Raw genomic sequence first — 17,205 nt, forward strand, 5'->3', positions numbered from 1 at the left:
ATAGGAATACTTCTGTTCAATTAGGTTTTCCTACTTCCTTATAGATCTGGGAGTTTCTCTGTGTGAAAGATACATGTGGAATCCCCAGCAGTACCCTGCTCAGAACACTACTGGACCCGTGGTAGAATTATAAGACTGAACATGCTGTCTGTCACCTGTAAAGATTCCTGAAGGACTGGGCATCCTCTCCTCTGTATCCCTTTGTATCCAGGACCAAGTAGTGACTGAATATTCAAGCTACAGGGACACCACAAGCTACAAGAGGCCTTTTTCTTGTAACTGACCATCTGACCATTTCCAACTGGACCTGCCCTGAACTCTGCTGTTGATCTCTGCTAGAGTGAGTCTTTACACCCCTTGTGTAGTGTCAAAGCATACTCCTCCTTTCACCCCTGAAAACCTAGGAAACCTTTTGGCTTCAAAGACCTCCGGAGGACAACCTGCCAAGCTGATCCAATGAAGGTGCGTCGCCGCTGGGCGGAAGAGTCAGGTTTCTCCCGCACAGAGCTTTTCTACAGCAGCAAATTCTCTTCAGTGGTAGCTTGCAGCGAAGGCATATGGCTTTGTGGAGCCCTCTTTGGCTCTAGCCTGCAGCCTTGCCTGGCTCAAAAAATCCAAACGCCAAAAAAGTGCCTACGAAGGAATGTAGATATCTTCCCTGGCTGAAAGCACCAATAACTGGCTGGTAATGGTCCTGCTCTGTGCGCAAATTTCAAATTTTTACCTCTCTGAGCTTTCCCGCAAAAAGTCAGCAGTTTTTGGGACCTCGTCTAAAAGCTATCTGACATCATGGAGCCCTCCTTGGCCACAGCATGCTGCCCTGCCCTGCTGAAGATTTTTTACCTCTATTTTTAGAGACGAAATCCAAAGGTAAATCTTCTGATCCGATTGAACCTGGTTTTGGAATCCAACACATTCGGCCTTAAATTGCACCTACATACCGCTCAATTCCCACGCACAAAGCCGGGCACACACACAACTCCATTTTCACCTCCAGCAACAGAATCCAATTCAGGCACATCACTGAACTCACCTGGCTCGACCACGCCATTGTTCACTTTACTGTCTCCGACACTCACCAAGCACCACATCTCTGCCCATCGCAGCTGATGCAACGTAACTGAGACACAGTGGAGGCAGGCCCTCAGCACCACCCAACCCAAAGTCTCATCAGACTTCCACCAGGCTGTCCAGAATGTCTCTGCATGGATCATCAATGAACCGATAGAGTCGCCCCAATGAAACCTGCAAGAACCGACAAAACCTCTAAACAAGCCAACTGGTACACCCCAGAACTCAGAACTGCTACCAACTCAAGAAAGGATGGCACGCAATGGAAAACCCCTCTGACAGAGCCACTTACAAAGCAGCCCTCAACAACTGCCACCTGAGCATCGAGGAAGCCAAGGGAGCGGCCTTCAAAGCCCGCATTGATACAGCGGTCAACCACATTAAAATTAAAAAACTCTTCAAGATAGTCAAGGAATTCTCCAACCCAGCAGCCACAGAGAACACCATCCAGCTGAACGATCACACCTATTCTCTGCTCACCACGCAGTTCACCTCAGCCATCAAGTCTTCCTTCCCCTCTGGGTTACCCACTGTCCCTCACCCACACCATCTCTTTAACCTCGGAATCAAGTTGTTTTCCAGCGTGTTAACATAAAGGCTGCTACAGTAATCCAGCTTAGATGATACCAGAGCTGTATTTACTGTCTTTTGTCGCAGCTGCTGGGATGAAAGGAAAGAGTTTTTTGATCTTTCTAAACAGATAAAAACATGAAGAGATCACAGAGTTAACTTATGGTTTGAAGTTAAGCTTGTCGTCTATTATCACACCTAAATGTTTTGCCTTTGTAACTGGGATAGGTGGAGATCCCAGATCCCAGTTTTTCCAGCCACCAGCTAGAAGAACAGACAGGTAGTAAATTACCAAACGAAATCACTGCAGTCTTACTTGAGTTGAGCTGAAGGCAATGACTGGACATTCAAGGGCTGATCGCCAGCATGCCCTCATGAAAAGTGACCGAAACCTCTGCACTGTTTTTAAAAACAGACAGGGCAATTTGGGTGTCATTGGCATAAAAAGATACTGCAAGACCAGAGGACTTAACTAGAAGAGCCAACTCTGTAACAAGAAGAGAGAAAGTAGCCGATTTAAAATTACCCAACACTAATGATTGTGATCTGTTAGTGAGAAAAGATGTCAGCAGGAATTTAGCTTTATCCCTGATGCCCAGAGTGGTGATATGTTGTTTAATATAGCATGGTCAACCATATCAAATGCCGCTGACAAATCAAGAAGAATAAGAGCCGCTGCTCCACTTCTGTCAAGTGCGACCCTTATCTCTTCTGTATCTTTAATTAGTGCTGTCTCTGTGCTATGTTCAGGCCTAAAACCAAATTTCGTCTCATCAAGCAGCTGATTATCTGGAATGTATTGTATGAGCTGCGTAGTCATCACATTTTCTACAAGTTTAGCGGGCAATGGGAGGCGAGAGATGGGCCGGTAGTTGTTAGGATCAACTGGATTGAGATTTGGTTTCTTTATGAGCGGAAGAATAGAAGCCCTTTTTCACTGAGTGGGAAAGACTCCAGAGATAAACATATTGTTAAAAATAACTGATAAGTTTGCACCTATCAAATCTGGAAAGAGTTTTGGAACCACAGGAGGGCATGGGTCAGAAGGCGAGCCGGATTTGGCATAGCTCACCATGGCAGCTATCGGTTTCATGGATACCGCTGACAATTCCGTAAAGGTGCATATCTCATGATGCTGCTTGCATGGATCGAATACTATATCATCAGAGGAAGAAGCCTCAAACTTAAGAGTAAATTTGATTTACTTTAGTCTTGAAACAGTGAGCTAGAGAGTCACAGAAGGCTTAAAAATAAACACCAGAGTGGTTCTCTGGTGGAAACGCAAGTTTAGAGACTACTAGGAAAAGCTGTTTGGTAGAATCCTTGGCATTATCTATTTGTTGAGTAAAATGAGCACTCTTTTCCAGAGCCTGTTTATAGCATATTTTCTCTTGAGGATCATAATGCGAGCGCCAACATTTTCCTGTCTCCTGCATTGTTGCTTTTCAAGCCTAAGAGCTTCTGAGAACCATGGAGTGGGGGGGATTATCCTGTTTTTGGAGACTTTCGAGTATGAAACAAATTTAGAAAAGGTGGCCTGAAGCCAGTTAGTATAGCTTTGAGAGGCTTGCTCTGCATTGGGAGAGAACTCAGGTTGAGTGTTGGTTAACTGTTGGGTGAGGAGGGAGCTGTCTATATTTTTCCAGGCCCTGGACTGTTTGGGTGGGCAGGGCTTTGTGTAGGGGAGCCTTTCTAATAAATGTATCTCAAATATTATAGCATGGGAGTCAGACCAAGTTAGAGGTAGAACCTTCTGGACAGTAATCTGCTCGTTATTTGTAAACATGCCGTCTAAAATGTGTCCAGCTGAGTGTGTAGATGTATTAATGTTTTGCGATAGCCCTAAGGACCCTTATGTGTCCAGAAGATTTGCTGTGTCCTTGTCTGCTACAAGATCTAGGAGAAAATTAAACTCACCTAGTAAAGTGAAGTTGTTTAAATACCTCCATCTCCACAGATGTCTTTCTGGAAAGTTGGAAACACGCAAGCGTCAGTCCCCTCCAAAAGAAACCCTATGATGACCACAGCAAACTAAATTATCGACCGATCTCCCTGCTCCCTTACCCAGCCAAGGTACTCGAGAAGGCCATCAACCATCAGTTCACCGAATACCTGGAACAAAACCACCTATTCAATGCCACCCAATCAGGATTCTGCACCAACCACAGCACAGAGACTGCACCAACCACAGCGACTGTGCTGATCACCGCTGCAGACATCAAAAGCCTCCTCGACCGCAGAGAGACCGTGGCCCTGATCCTCCTCAACCTCTCTGCTGCATTCGACACTGCCTCCCACCACACACTCATCAACAGACTCTACAACATCGGCAAACAACAAAACGCCCTCAAGTGGATCACCTCCTTCCTTACAGTATGCACTCAGAGCATCCGGCTGCCTCCCTTCACCTCCGAACCCAAAGACATCATTTACGGTGTACCCCAAGTATCATCCCTCAGCCCCAACTTGTTTAATACCTACATGGCCCCCCTCGCAGATATTGTCAGATCCCATGGCCTCAACATAATATCATACGTAGAAAACACTCAACTCATCCTCTTGCTCATCGAACATCCCTCAACCACCAAAACCCACTTACTCGATGCCATGACCAACATAGCCAACTGGATGAGAGACAACTGCTTTAAACTTAACTCCGACAAGACAGAAGTACTCATCTTAAGAAAGAACACTTCCACATGGGACCATAGCTGGTGGCCAGCAGAACTCAGACCAACACCCATAGCTACTGATCATGCACACAATCTAGGCTTTATCCTCGACAGCAAACTTGACCATTAAGTGACAAGTCAATACAGTCGGCTCCTCCTGCTTCCACACCCTTCGCACGCTCTGCAGAATCTTCAGATGGATTACAGTTAACGCCAGGAAAACTTTCACTCAGCCCCTCGTCACCAGCTGTCTCAACTACAGCTCCTCCGAAGACTCCAGACCATTTTGAATTTTGCAGCCAGGCTCATCATGGACCTCCCCACACAGACCCACTTCACCCCCACCTCAGAAACCTTCACTGACTCCCCATCCAGAAGAGATGCCAGTTAAAAATCTTCATGCACGCCTAAAGATTTCTACACTATCAAGGACTGGCCTACATCAACCATTGACTGAAATTTCACCTACCCCCAAGAAAAATGCCCTCCTCCTCACTAGCTCATGCCCATACCCCCACATTTGCGGCAGAGGGGGCCTCGCCTTCTATTACATTGCCGCCGAGGCCTGAAACGACCTGCCCCTCCATTTTCAATTAGCACCCTCCCTGGTGGACTTCAGAAAGACATTGCTCTTCGACTGAGACGTCGCACCCAGAGCACCCAGATACCCCTCAGAGTGATAGTGCTGCACTTTATAAATGCTGATTGATTGATTGATTACACAATATTGGTACATGTAAGAACAATACACAAGCATATAATCATACTCCTTCAGTCGCAACCCCCACCTCTCAATGTGAGGGGATATCATGGCTGTTGGATTGCCGAAAATGGTGCGTAATGCTTGGTGGTCGGTGACAACCGTGAAATGCTTCCAATATAGGCACATATTAAAATGTTCATAAGCCAACACCACAGTGAGGCTTTCTTTTTCAGGTTGTGAATAGGCACATTCCATTGATGACAAACTCCTGCTAGCATAAGCCACAATGTGCCTTGGGGCATTGGGATGTCCAGTGTACTGGGCAAGGATGGCACCCAACCCCACAGGGTTAGCATTAAAAACAACCTCCGTCTTCAATTTCTGATCAAAGTATGCTATTTAGGTTGCATTCTCAACGGCGTGTTTGATTTTCTTGAAACTTTGTTCACAGTCATGTGACCAATGAAAAGGAAGATTTGATTTTGTTAAGTCTCTCAATGGGGCAATCACAGTGCCAAAGTATCTTGAACGGTAACTAACCACACCAAGGAAGGATCGCAGCATAGTTACATCCTGTGAGGAGAAGTGGATGGCAATGCTTTTACTTTATTTGGATCCAGAGTCTGGAAGAGGTGTGGCACCGTGGCCAGGGCGACTGACTCCGTAATCTGGGGATCACGGTTCCCGGCGCCAGCAGATTAGCCCAGCACCATGTGACTCTGGGCAATAGCCTACTTAATCTTCCCGACGGCCCCCAGCGCCTAGAGACCCTTACGGGTGATTGTTCGCGCTTTACACATGTGGATTATTATAGTCATTCCTCCATCAGATATGACTGAAGAACTTGAGGTTTGTTTTATGAAACTCACACTTTTCTGCATTTAAAGTGAGACCTGCGCCAACGAGTATAAAGCACACCTGCGTAAGAGCTTCATCATGTTCCTTTCGTTTGGCCCTAAAAACTAGTATGCCATCACTGTAATTGAAAGCTGCTAGAAATGGGGGTCTCTAGTTGGCAGAGGTAGGTAACTTTGACAAATAGGGGCCCTTGCTTCTAGTCAGGGTAAGGGGGATACACATCTAAAATAACCCCTGCTCACCCCCTTTGTAGCTTAGCACGAGCAGACAGGCTTATCTGCATAGGCAGTGTGTAAAGCATTTGTGAACACATACAGTAATACAGTGAAAACACTACAAATTGATACCACACCAGCTTCGAAAAATAAGTAATCTTTATCTAAACCAAAACAAGACCAAACGACAAAAAAACACTATATAGTATCAAAATTATCCTTACAAATTGGTTATTCACTTAAATAAAGCTTGCAGCAAAAAATAACTTCACTTGGAGTTATAACGACGTCGTGACCGGTGAAAATCCCTAAATACGGCACAGACCGCGAGGTGCGCGGCGTCGGGCCCACAAAGAAAATTACCTTGGAAATGATGAACACAAAGACAGTTCACGGTGTCGGGGAGGCGATGCTTCGTTGTCGCAGCGCGGCGTCGGTTCCTTACGACCCCAGGGGAGATGAAGTCTCTGTTCCTTACTGCAGTGCAGGAGAGGCGAGACGACTGTTCCTTACTGCATCGGGGAGGTGACATCACGATGGCGCCGAAGCCTCTGTACCTTACGACGGGACGCTGTCGATGTGACCCACGTTGAGGATCGGCTCCGCAATGATGAAGTTGGCTTCGGAGTCGATGCGGCACGGCAGCAGGCATCAGGGCTACGTCACAAGTCGGAACAGCGCTCACGGCTTCTGTGCAGGTTATGGCGTCGCTCACCGGCCTCGGTGTTGCAATTTCCTTCAGTAGCAACTGAAACAGCAGTTTCCGATGCAGAGAGACAGAAGGGGTGAAGTCTTTGTGTTCCTGAGAATTCAGAGCAAGAGACAAGCTCAGTTTCAAGCCCTTGGAGATCTTTTCTTCAAGCAGGTGACAAAGCAAAACAGCAAAGTCCTTCTTCTCCTTTCCTTGGTAGCAAGCAGCCACTGCAGGCCAACCCCAGACAGCAAACAGCACAGGGGCAGTATTCCTCCTCAGCTTCTCTGGCTCTTCTCCTTGGCAAAGGTTTCTTCTTGATTTCCAAGAAGTGATCTAGTTCTGGGGTCGGGCCCCAATATTTTTACTACAAAATCCACTGTTCTCTGAAGGCAGAGAGTGTCTGTACCCAGCCAAAACCACTTCTGTCTTCACTGGTGCAGCTTCCTGACAGGAGGTGGAGACAGCACAGTTGAAGGCAGACCAGGCCCATTCCGGTGAAAAGGAAATCTCCTCCCCCTACTCTAAATGCAGCCCAGGTCTATTCAACCAGGCCCTGACTCATCAGACATCTGGAGCCACTACCCTTCTCCAGCCCCTATCATCCAAAAGCCAGACATGCAATATACAAACCTAGCAGAGGCACACTGGATGGTTAGGCAAGAAAACACCCACTTTCTAAAAGTGGTATTTTCAAACACAGAACGTAAAAATCACCCTCACTGAAAGATGCTTCTTAACATTCTAAGTTCAGGCATACTAAACTTTATTTTCCTATCTTGTTCCTAGGGTCAGTTATGTTTATACGATATTATAAACAAACTCCCCATTCAGGCCTATGGGAACAGATAGCCTTGCAATAGTGAAAAACGAAATTGACAGTATTTCACTATCAGGACATGCCACACACATCAGGGCATGTCCTACCTTTCACCTGCACTCAGGGGTACCTTTGGCCTACCTTAGGGGTGACTAACATGCAGAAGAGGGAAGGTCTGGGGACTGGCAAGTGTGTGCACTTGCCAAGTCAATATGGCAGCCCCAGACTGATGATGTCATGCTTTAAGTCTGTCTCAAATTCTTTCTCAACAAACAGCCTTTAGTAAATGAAATGCAATTTGACTATGTCATTGAGCAACAGGACGAATGTCCTCTTTTATGTGAAGTTGCGCTTTCATTGTCTTAAGTCTTCCTAGTTCATAAAACAAAGATGGAAACTGATATACTATTTCATGATAGACACTGAGATTGTACTTTACAGAAATCAACTAAATAAACGTGCACTCTATGAAGTGTCTGGCAGGACATGAATTGGTGCATGTACTTTCGTCTTTTTATGCTTCACAGTGGCTATAAATTAATTTTAACTTTGAAGTGGTGTCAAAGCAGCCCACGTATACACCTTGGTTTTCTAAGGGGTTAAACGGGGCACTGGAAACAGATCATTGTACTTTTCCGCTGACATAATGTTTACTGAAGCGCCACGGTCTATGATAAATGGTATGGAGAACCTATTCACCTTCAGTGTGACTTTGGGACAGTGTCCAAATAAATTTCGCACTTTCACTTGTCAATCTAGTTTTGACTGGGACTCTTCCTTGCAATAAGCTAATCCTACATGCGCACGTTGTCCACATTAACATCACACATCCATCTTACTCACTATAGCTCGACAATGACAGTGATGAACTTTTAGATGAGGAATTTGTTGTTCATTTTCTACTTGCCTCATCTGATGTTGCCGCTTGGCCTTGTGGGCGTGACTGTAATGTCTATGGAACTTTCTGGAATCTATTTTGTTTTTTCGACATAACGCCCTTGATCTTTCCTTCACTTTGCAAACCATTACTAAATGTTTCTCTTTCCTGCAGCCTTTGCATAACTGCCCAATGGTGGATATTTACCTTCATGTGGAAAGGAAAATTCACATTGAAAAGACAACTTTTTCTTTGGAGTCATCACTTTGTGTCCTTCAGCTTTATGTCGCTGCATGCTTTTCACATTTATGACTGACTCACTTTGGGCTCCTCTGCCCTCCGTGCCAGAATCTTATCTGTCGGCATGTACCTCAGCTCTGTCAGCCATTAGGACTCGCTCTAGGTTCAGTGTTTCTCTCAGCATTCGTTGTCTGAAGGAATCAGAAAGGCAACCCTCTATGACTCTTAATCGAATAGCTTTTTCGTTAAACTCATTGAATTGGCAATGTTTGATAAGCATATCACGTCTTTCAACAAATTCGTAGATTGTTTGACCAGCTTTATGTCTTTCTTGACTGAAAACATATATTTCTAATAATTGGATTTAACTTGATATTGAGGACCCCCTTGATTAGCTGGTAAGAGGCTTCTTCACTTGTGGTATTTTTTATCACTACCTTTTCTCCTTCACCTGCAAGAGGTATTTGATTTATCTTTTTGTTATCTACTTCTTCCAGTGCATCAGTGAAATCATAAAACGTTTCAAAACCAGGAGGTCTATCTTACGCCAATATTTTTTTCTTGGCTGTATCTAATGGAAGCAAGTGGTTTCAGGAATGCAGCGGCATCAGTTATGGCCCTTACTGTTGAGAGTATATGCTGTTCACTTTGACCTGCATCATTCATACCATCTGTAAGTCCTTGTGATATGCTTGCTCCAGGATTGTTATGACCAGTCTGAGATTGTACGGCTTCTTTTTGCGTTGCCATTGGAGCATATAAACTTCTGAAGGACTTTCGAGTTGTGCAGAACACACCTGACATCGCCTGTGGTGTCCGCTTCAGGGATCATCGGCTCCATATTCACAACCTCTGGGCTTCTATTTGGGTTGATTTGCCCAAATGTTGTTGTATGATGACTCTCTTTACTCAGATTCTGGTAAGCGTGATTGCATTCTGTATATATCTGGTTATATCCACCTCAAATGTTTCTCTGGATTTATCTGCTTCTAGTCACAGCATTCTCCTGCACCTAGCTGTCGACGCTCATTGCACTTTCTGCACCTGGTTGTCGCTGCCTTTAGCGTTTCTTAATGTTAGAAATATGTTCCACTTTTAGCACGTCCTTGCACTCAGCGATCACTGCCTTTGGCGCTGCTCTGTACCTGATTGCTGCTGCCGTCAGCATTATCGTACTGCATGAATGACGGCGCAGTATCTCTTTTCTCGACTTTACCAGCAACTTCCTAGCTGATACCAAACACATTTTATGTAAAGCCTTCACTTTCTTCACAGGCCTTGCACTGGCTGGAGTGGCACTTTGACTCCACATACGCCAACCGTCGATTTTCACTTCGACTGAGGCGCATGTGGCATGCACGCGCAGTTTGCTGGACCAAGGCATATTCTCCGAGAGGGCACTCTTGTTTCTTTGGGTCGGAGGTTTACATAATCCCCAATCACGTCGCCAGTTGTAGCATCCTCCCCTGCGACCAGGTTCTCCCTTGACTCTTCATCTAGCTCCACCCATTACTCCCTATCTCCTCCCTTGACCCCCCCACACTCCAGTAGGCTGCACCCTCGGGAGGCACAGGTCGACCCTCTTCCACCCCTCCCCTGTGCCCTTCTCTCCCATTCTTCCCCCCTCACAGTATGCCCCCCTTCATCACTTCAGCCTTACCTCTAGCTAATACACTCTTCGTCCAATCTGCACCGTCCCGGTACTCCAATCTTATCTCCTCCCCCCTATCCCTATGTGCCACCCCCCTATTTAGTCCACCTCTCCTCCAACCTTCGCCCCTAGTTAACTTTCCTTACGTTCCCCCTATTCCCTCCTCGTCTCGCTATGTACCCCAATTTCTTCACAAACCCATTGCATCTCTCTTCTTCCGCTCACTCCTCCAGTAATTCTGTGATACCCCCTTTCCCCCCTTGGTAACCCTTTCCCTCCCTCGGACCTAGCAGAACCACTTTCTCTCTTCAACTTCCCTATCTCCCAACCCCCCTCACTCTGCCAGGTGTGTCCATAATTCCGATCCTTCCTGCAACGTCAACAAAGACAACTCTCCTTTCACCTCTGATGCACCAACGCCTGCTCTCAACCACCACCTTTCCCCACCTCTAAGCCCTGTACCACAACTCCCCTCCCGTACCCCCACCTCTCCCTGCCTTCCACCGCCAATTGCACCCCCTCCTGTTTCCATCGAGCCACCCAACATGCCGTGCTCTACCCTACTCTCCCTGGAAAATAAGCTAGGTTCTCTCATCACCTCCATCTCCCAACTTGAAGCCACCATTTCACTTTTAAGCTCGAAGATTTCCACCTATCCATACATCGCAATTCCTTTGGAAAACATTCACCTTCCCACGGGATGTACCTCGCCCCCACACCCCAAAATAGCCAAACATAACTTGTCAGCTGCAAACATCGCAAACTCAAACAAGTCCTCGAACGCCACCCTTCTTCCACTTTCCTCTCAAAGTAACCCTACTATCTACACTATTCCGACCATCTTCTCTGTCAGAACCACTTGTCCACCTAAACCCTCCCGAGCACCCTCGTAAAAGTACAATATCCCTATCATCCCTCATAGCCCAAGTGCCCCCGTCACCAAAACAGTCTCGACAGAGCTGCGCTGACTGCTCCACAACTGCAGATCTGCAATAAAACACAAACTTGAAATCTCCGATACCATCATCCTTCACAATATCGACATGCTCTTCCTCACAGAGACCTGGTTCAATGATAACTCTCACTCTATGTTTGATCTCCTATTACCCACAGGATATTCTATATTTAGAAAATGACAGAATAGACAAAGATGGGCTAGGTGTTGCAGTCATCTTTAGAAACTCCCTTCAACTTAAGGCTTTTCCTAACAGCTCCTTCCGCACTTTTGAATGCCTATCTCTTGAGCTTCAATTGCACCACTGCTCACCCCTCTGATTTCATGCCATGTACCGCCCGCCTGGTAGCAGCCCTTCGTTTATGGAGGAACTCACTGACTTCATCAGCGACCAATACTCGCAAAGTGACAATCAGATCTTCGTGGGTGACTTCAATCTCCACTGGAGCTCGCTTCAAGACTCTTCTGCAAATTTGCTGGCCACCTTCCTCTCTGCAAACGATCTTATCCGACACTGCACAGTAACAACACACTCTAAGGGCTCAATCCTGGACCTTGTTATTTCTAAAGCAGGCATGCTTACTATCGCTATCCCTATTCATGTAGACTGGTCTGACCACCTCCTCATCCCATTCTCTCTTCACCTATCACACTCTATATCTCTCGGCCAACCTAAGATGGCTACTTCCTGGTTCCGTGACACTAAAAATATTGACCTCGGTACCCTCTGTGATTCAGCTTTGCTTTCACTTCCAAGGCTAGACCCAAACCTGGATGTTAACGAACTCACCTCCCAATGCCTCACAGTCCTTGCAGTCGAAATCAGTAACGTCGCTCCTCTTCAAAGCAAAAAGGAAAGGCCTACTCCCTCAGCAACTTGGTTCAACAAATCCCTTTTTGAAGAAAGGAAGTACCTAAAAATCCTGGAGAAACAATGGAGACAAGCGCCCTCCACCGATAATTTGGCCACGCTCAGTTCAGCAAGATCCAAGTACCACAAACACATCTTCCTTGGAAAAGCATCGCACTTCAGAACCCTCCTCGACTCGACTCAAAAAACTATTCGATCTCATCAAGAATCCAAACTGCTCTCCCCCAACCTCCAAGTTGGAGGATTCTACAAAGAAAGCAGCGGAATTCGCTATATTCTTTGACAAAAAGTGAAATCACTTGTGGATCAGGTCATTCATCCTACCCCTCCAGAGGAGCGCAAATCCTTAGCCATTTGGCAGAACTTTGACCCCCATCTCTGAAGATGCGCTCCTCAAATGCATCCTCGAAACAAAGCCCTCCAACCATTCTCTTGACCCCATCCCTAGCGCCATTGCCATCGACTTCTATACCTATTCTCTTTCCTATTGGACCACTCTGGTTAACCTCTCCCTCTGTCAAGGCTCCCTTACTGTTTCCTTCAAAACTGGGCAGGTTACCCCTCTGCTTAAAAAACCCACCGCTGATGCGAACGACCTCAACAACTTCCACCCCATCACTAACCTACCTTTTCTTGTGAAAAACACAGAAAGATGTGTAGCGAAACAACTCTCCCGTCATATCAAGGACAATCATTTTCTTGACAATTTCCAGTCTGGCTTCATTCAAAACTGCAGCACTGAAACAGCCCTGCTGCAAGTGATTGATGACGCGTTGCGGATACTCGATTCGGGGGAGTCTTGTCTTCTAATTCTCATTGACCTTTCTGCAGCCTTTGACACTGTCAATCACAACACTCTCCTTAACACTCTTCAACAGAGAATGGGCATGGAGGGCACTGTGCTTAAATGGTTTGCTTCCTTCCTCTCTGATAGATCCCAAATGATCAAAATAGCGAACAGTCTTTCATCTCCTTTGGCGGTAGGTCAAGGTGTTCCTCAAGGCTCAATACTTGCACCCACTCTGTTCAACCTCTATTTGGAACCATTGGGAAATCTCCTAAGTAAATCCAGGATCCTCTATCATCTCTATGCAGACGACACTCAAATCTACCTCAAGGTGGCCTCCACTCACGATCTCTCCATCCTAAACTCGACTCCATTCAAAACTTGTTAACTCATCAACTGATTCTGAATCCCTCCAAAACTGAATTCCTCCTCCTCTCCTCCTCACTTTCGCCTCCTCCGGTTCACTCATGGATAGATCAGATGAATCTACTTAACAATAAACCCATCATTGTCGACAGCGCAAAATCCCTTGGTGTCATTCTCGACAAAAAAACTCAATCTACTCTCCCACATCAATTCCATTGCAAAGTCTGCTCGATACCAACTGTGCCTTCTTTGGGGGATTCGTCGCTTCTTCCCGGAGCAAGACCTTAAAACCCTGGTCCTATCGCTGGTTCTCTCTAGATTGGACTACTGCAATGCTCTTCTTACTGGCCTCCCCAAATCCCACCTGTCCCCCCTTAAATCTGTTCTCCATTCAGCAGCTCGTTTCATATATGGGGAAAAAAGAAGCAACCACATCACACCCATTTTATCCACCCTTCGTTGGCTTCCCATCGAGGCAAGATCTATCTACAAGACTGCCTGTATCACCCACAAAGCCTTGCACTCATCCTCTCCTCGCTACCTGGCAAATAAACTGAAACTCTTTGGAGGCCCTAGACCATCACGTAATGCGGAATATGTATTGCTTGAACCTCCCACTTTCAAAAAGGAAAGATCGATGGCCCAATCCTTTTCAGGAAACGCGGTGAGAATCTGGAACTCACTTCCGCCTCAGCTCCGGACCACCACCTCTTCCCGGTCCTTCAAAACTGACCTCAAAGTTCTCCTCCTTCAAAGACACTTCCAAATCTAATTCACGCCCTCTCTAGTCCCTGAAGGAAGTTCTTCCACTCTAGGAAAGTCTGTACTCCATGCCTATAGAAGTGCCTTCCCAGTGTGTTCTTGTGTTTTGAGTGTCTGCCATTGCAGTTTTATACCTCTACTTGTATCTTGTACGCTTATGTAACTTGCACACATGTCACTTTTTCCTCTTGTAACGTATAGTTTGCTACCACTTCTTGTATTTTGTTTGCTTTTGATACATGCACATTTATCACTTTTGCCTCATGTAATGTAACGTTTGCTTTTGTAACATGCCCACTTGTCATTTTCTCCTCATGTAACGCTGCTGTTCCTATTGTGAAGCACTCTGACACCTTCGGGTAAAGTCCGCGCTATATAAAAAAGCATAAAATAAAAATACATTTAAAAAAATGTAAATGATCACGCCACACATGGAGCTTGATATTACATGTCTTTATTATTCAGTGTGTGACCGTTATCAGAACATTTTACATCAAGAATTCTATCACCTACGCCCAAGCACTTACGTCACTGTTCTACAGAGTACAACAGGAACCAAAAAGGTCCCATCATCACTAACTCAGAAGACACTACAGCTATAAGGGGGGTGACCTCATGTTTACCTAGTGATGTTAGTGGGTCAACTGAGAAGGATAATGATTATTATATGAGGTGGATACTTACCTCCGCCACCCCACAACTGATGCACCAAATGACTTACAATTTATATTCTGTTCACTCAGAAAATGAATGATACTCGTAGTCAGTGTAAATTGTCACACAAGTAAAACTGCGCCGAGTAGCTATTGGCTCTCTGTAATGTAGAAGTTTTTAAGACGGACATTGGTAATAGTAACCTCTTTCTACCCCTCACCTCCTCTTGGCCTCCTGCCGTTCAGCGACGCGTATGCGCCTCGCCAGTAGCCTTTCCTGCTGGTCCTCGGAGTCTGTAGTGGGAGCAGGGGGCGGTTCCTCGCTTTCCTCCCAGTCTTGAGGGCCCGTAATCGCCATGTTTATCACTTCTCCCTCCGCCTTCCCTGTGCTCACGTCGGTTTATCGCCCAGAGCCACTGCTTGAAGCGGTTTTGGCATCTGGTTGCTAAGCAACTAGTTGTTTGTATTAGACTCGAAACGGCATACGCTCTAAACTAGTAAAATCCATTGAATAATGATGATCAGTTTGGCGGCCATCTTAAAAGATATAAAGTTGGTTATACCCGAGGGCCTCCAAAAGTAAATCGTGCCTGGAATTATTGTTTTGGATTAATAAAATGCTTGTTTGGTTTACATCTGATTGTTTATTTTATTTCCTTGAGACAGAGTTTAAGTCTCGAGAACCAGGGCATGCGAGAATAAGAGCTGTCGTAGTAGAACTTTTAATTAATTGTAACATGGCCTAAAACAGTATTTATCACAACGTATATACAGTGTTGATTTTGTTTTGTTAAGGATTGTTGGTGCCCGTATTCCTTTGCTTTTAATACCTGTTTTCCAACTTTTTTACCCCAATTAGTGGATTTAAATTATGCTATTTCTCGCCAAAATGACCGTTCTTTAGCTATGTTTATGAACAGCTTTCTAAGATGAAAAGGTTTATATTTCTCAAGTGTCTGAAAGATGGAGCGGCTCTGTTGTATCCTGCTGGGCACAGTCTAGTATTTTACCAGCCTCTCCCCACGAGAACTGGTTCATACACCCACCCCACACCCATCCAACACAGGTGTCACCGGTCAGGTGACCCTGCCAATAAAAAGAGCCTGAGTGAACGTGCTTGTGGCCAGTTCCAGTACTATTATACACATTGAGTCATAATTTCCTCAGCATGTGGGCCCGGGGCCCACAACAATAGCGACAAGCGGTTCTAACCCCACCAGTCGGCTGGCAGCCGTCTTTCCGGTTGTCATGGTGGGAAGAGTGACCAGATCATAAGGCACCCCCGCATCTGCTGCCAACACAAAGGCAACCCAGCCTGGGCAGGGCATGTCTACAGCCACCCAGCAGAATGGGAACACACCTTTTCCTTGTCGAAAGGAAAGAGGAAGTCGTAACTGTTGCCGTCTGCCTACTGAGTGACAGCGCGAGGTGGGCAGCGTGGGCCAGCGAACAGCAGCGATATCGGCAAGACCCCTACGAGGTCCGCGCTTATCAAGGTATGCCAGGGCCCGTACCATGCTGTGCCCCATACTGATCAGCACGCCTGTAGTGGTTCTAGTCTGCCGCCACCTGTCCTGGTCAGAGAAGAGAGGAGCTGCGCGCTCCTGATAAGGCGAGAAGCACAAAAAAGCTTATGTAGCGCTGCCCACATGCCAGTGTATCCAGCGAGGCTTGTCGGCACAAGAAGGCGAAGCGGGGCAGAAAGATATGGCCCTACAGAGCTCCCGGGAACCCTGTCAGATTACTGCCCCGAAAGAGAAGGGCTTCTGCGACCTCGCCTCTGATGGCGACAGTGAAAGTGCGGCATCTCACCTGCCTGCGGGGCAAAGAAGTAGTAAGCCGCCCTGGCCACCAAAAGAAATCATGGCCCGAAGCCACAACATCTCTCAGAAGCCCATGTAGTGCTACCGGAATGACGCCAATGGCTGATGCGCCCGTCACCTCAAGATGAGGCTTAGTCACTAAGGTCTGCCAATGCTGATCCTGTGTGTGCGGTTTTAAGCTGCCATGTCACCCTGGCAAGTTAACCATCTTCCCAGGCCCAAACCTTCCTTTTTAATACATAATAGTCGCTCCTATGTTAGGCCCTGGACAGCCCCAAGGGCATGTGCAGTGTATTTTAGAAGTTATACATGGACTTTTAAGTTTACATGTCCAGGAAGTGAAAAACTCTTACATTTGTTTTTCACTACTGCAAGGCCCATCTTTCCCATAGAGTAACACTGGAATTTCCTTATTGCACCTTATAAGTGTAATTCCCAATTGGGACAAGATATTGAAATTTCAAGTTTGGTGTCTCTGGACTCCCAATTTAAAATCTCAACTCATGGTGAAGTCAAATTTTAAATTGTAAGTCTGAATATGCCCCTTTTAGAAAGTTGGCATTTTCTTACTTAAACCATTCTGTGCAGATGCCTGTGCCTGAATAAACATCTGGGATGTG

At 46.1% G+C, this 17,205-nt stretch overlaps 1 protein-coding gene across 1 annotated transcript in view; it reads right to left on the reverse strand.

Annotated features, from left to right (window-relative positions):
* The window catches only part of LOC146822050 (dynein regulatory complex protein 1-like), a 1,074,594-nt gene extending 1,059,461 nt beyond the window's left edge, over window positions 1-15,133 (reverse strand). The window contains exon 1 of the mRNA XM_085613165.1: window positions 14,984-15,133. Within this exon, the coding sequence (XP_085469291.1) occupies window positions 14,984-15,120 (137 nt within the window). The 5' untranslated portion in view covers window positions 15,121-15,133. The remainder of the gene's footprint in view (window positions 1-14,983) is intronic.
* Between the last annotated feature and the right edge of the window lie 2,072 nt (window positions 15,134-17,205).

This window comes from Triturus cristatus, chromosome 6 (genome assembly GCF_964204655.1).
Source record: "Triturus cristatus chromosome 6, aTriCri1.1, whole genome shotgun sequence".
In the NCBI taxonomy this organism is placed as follows: domain Eukaryota; kingdom Metazoa; phylum Chordata; class Amphibia; order Caudata; family Salamandridae; genus Triturus; species Triturus cristatus.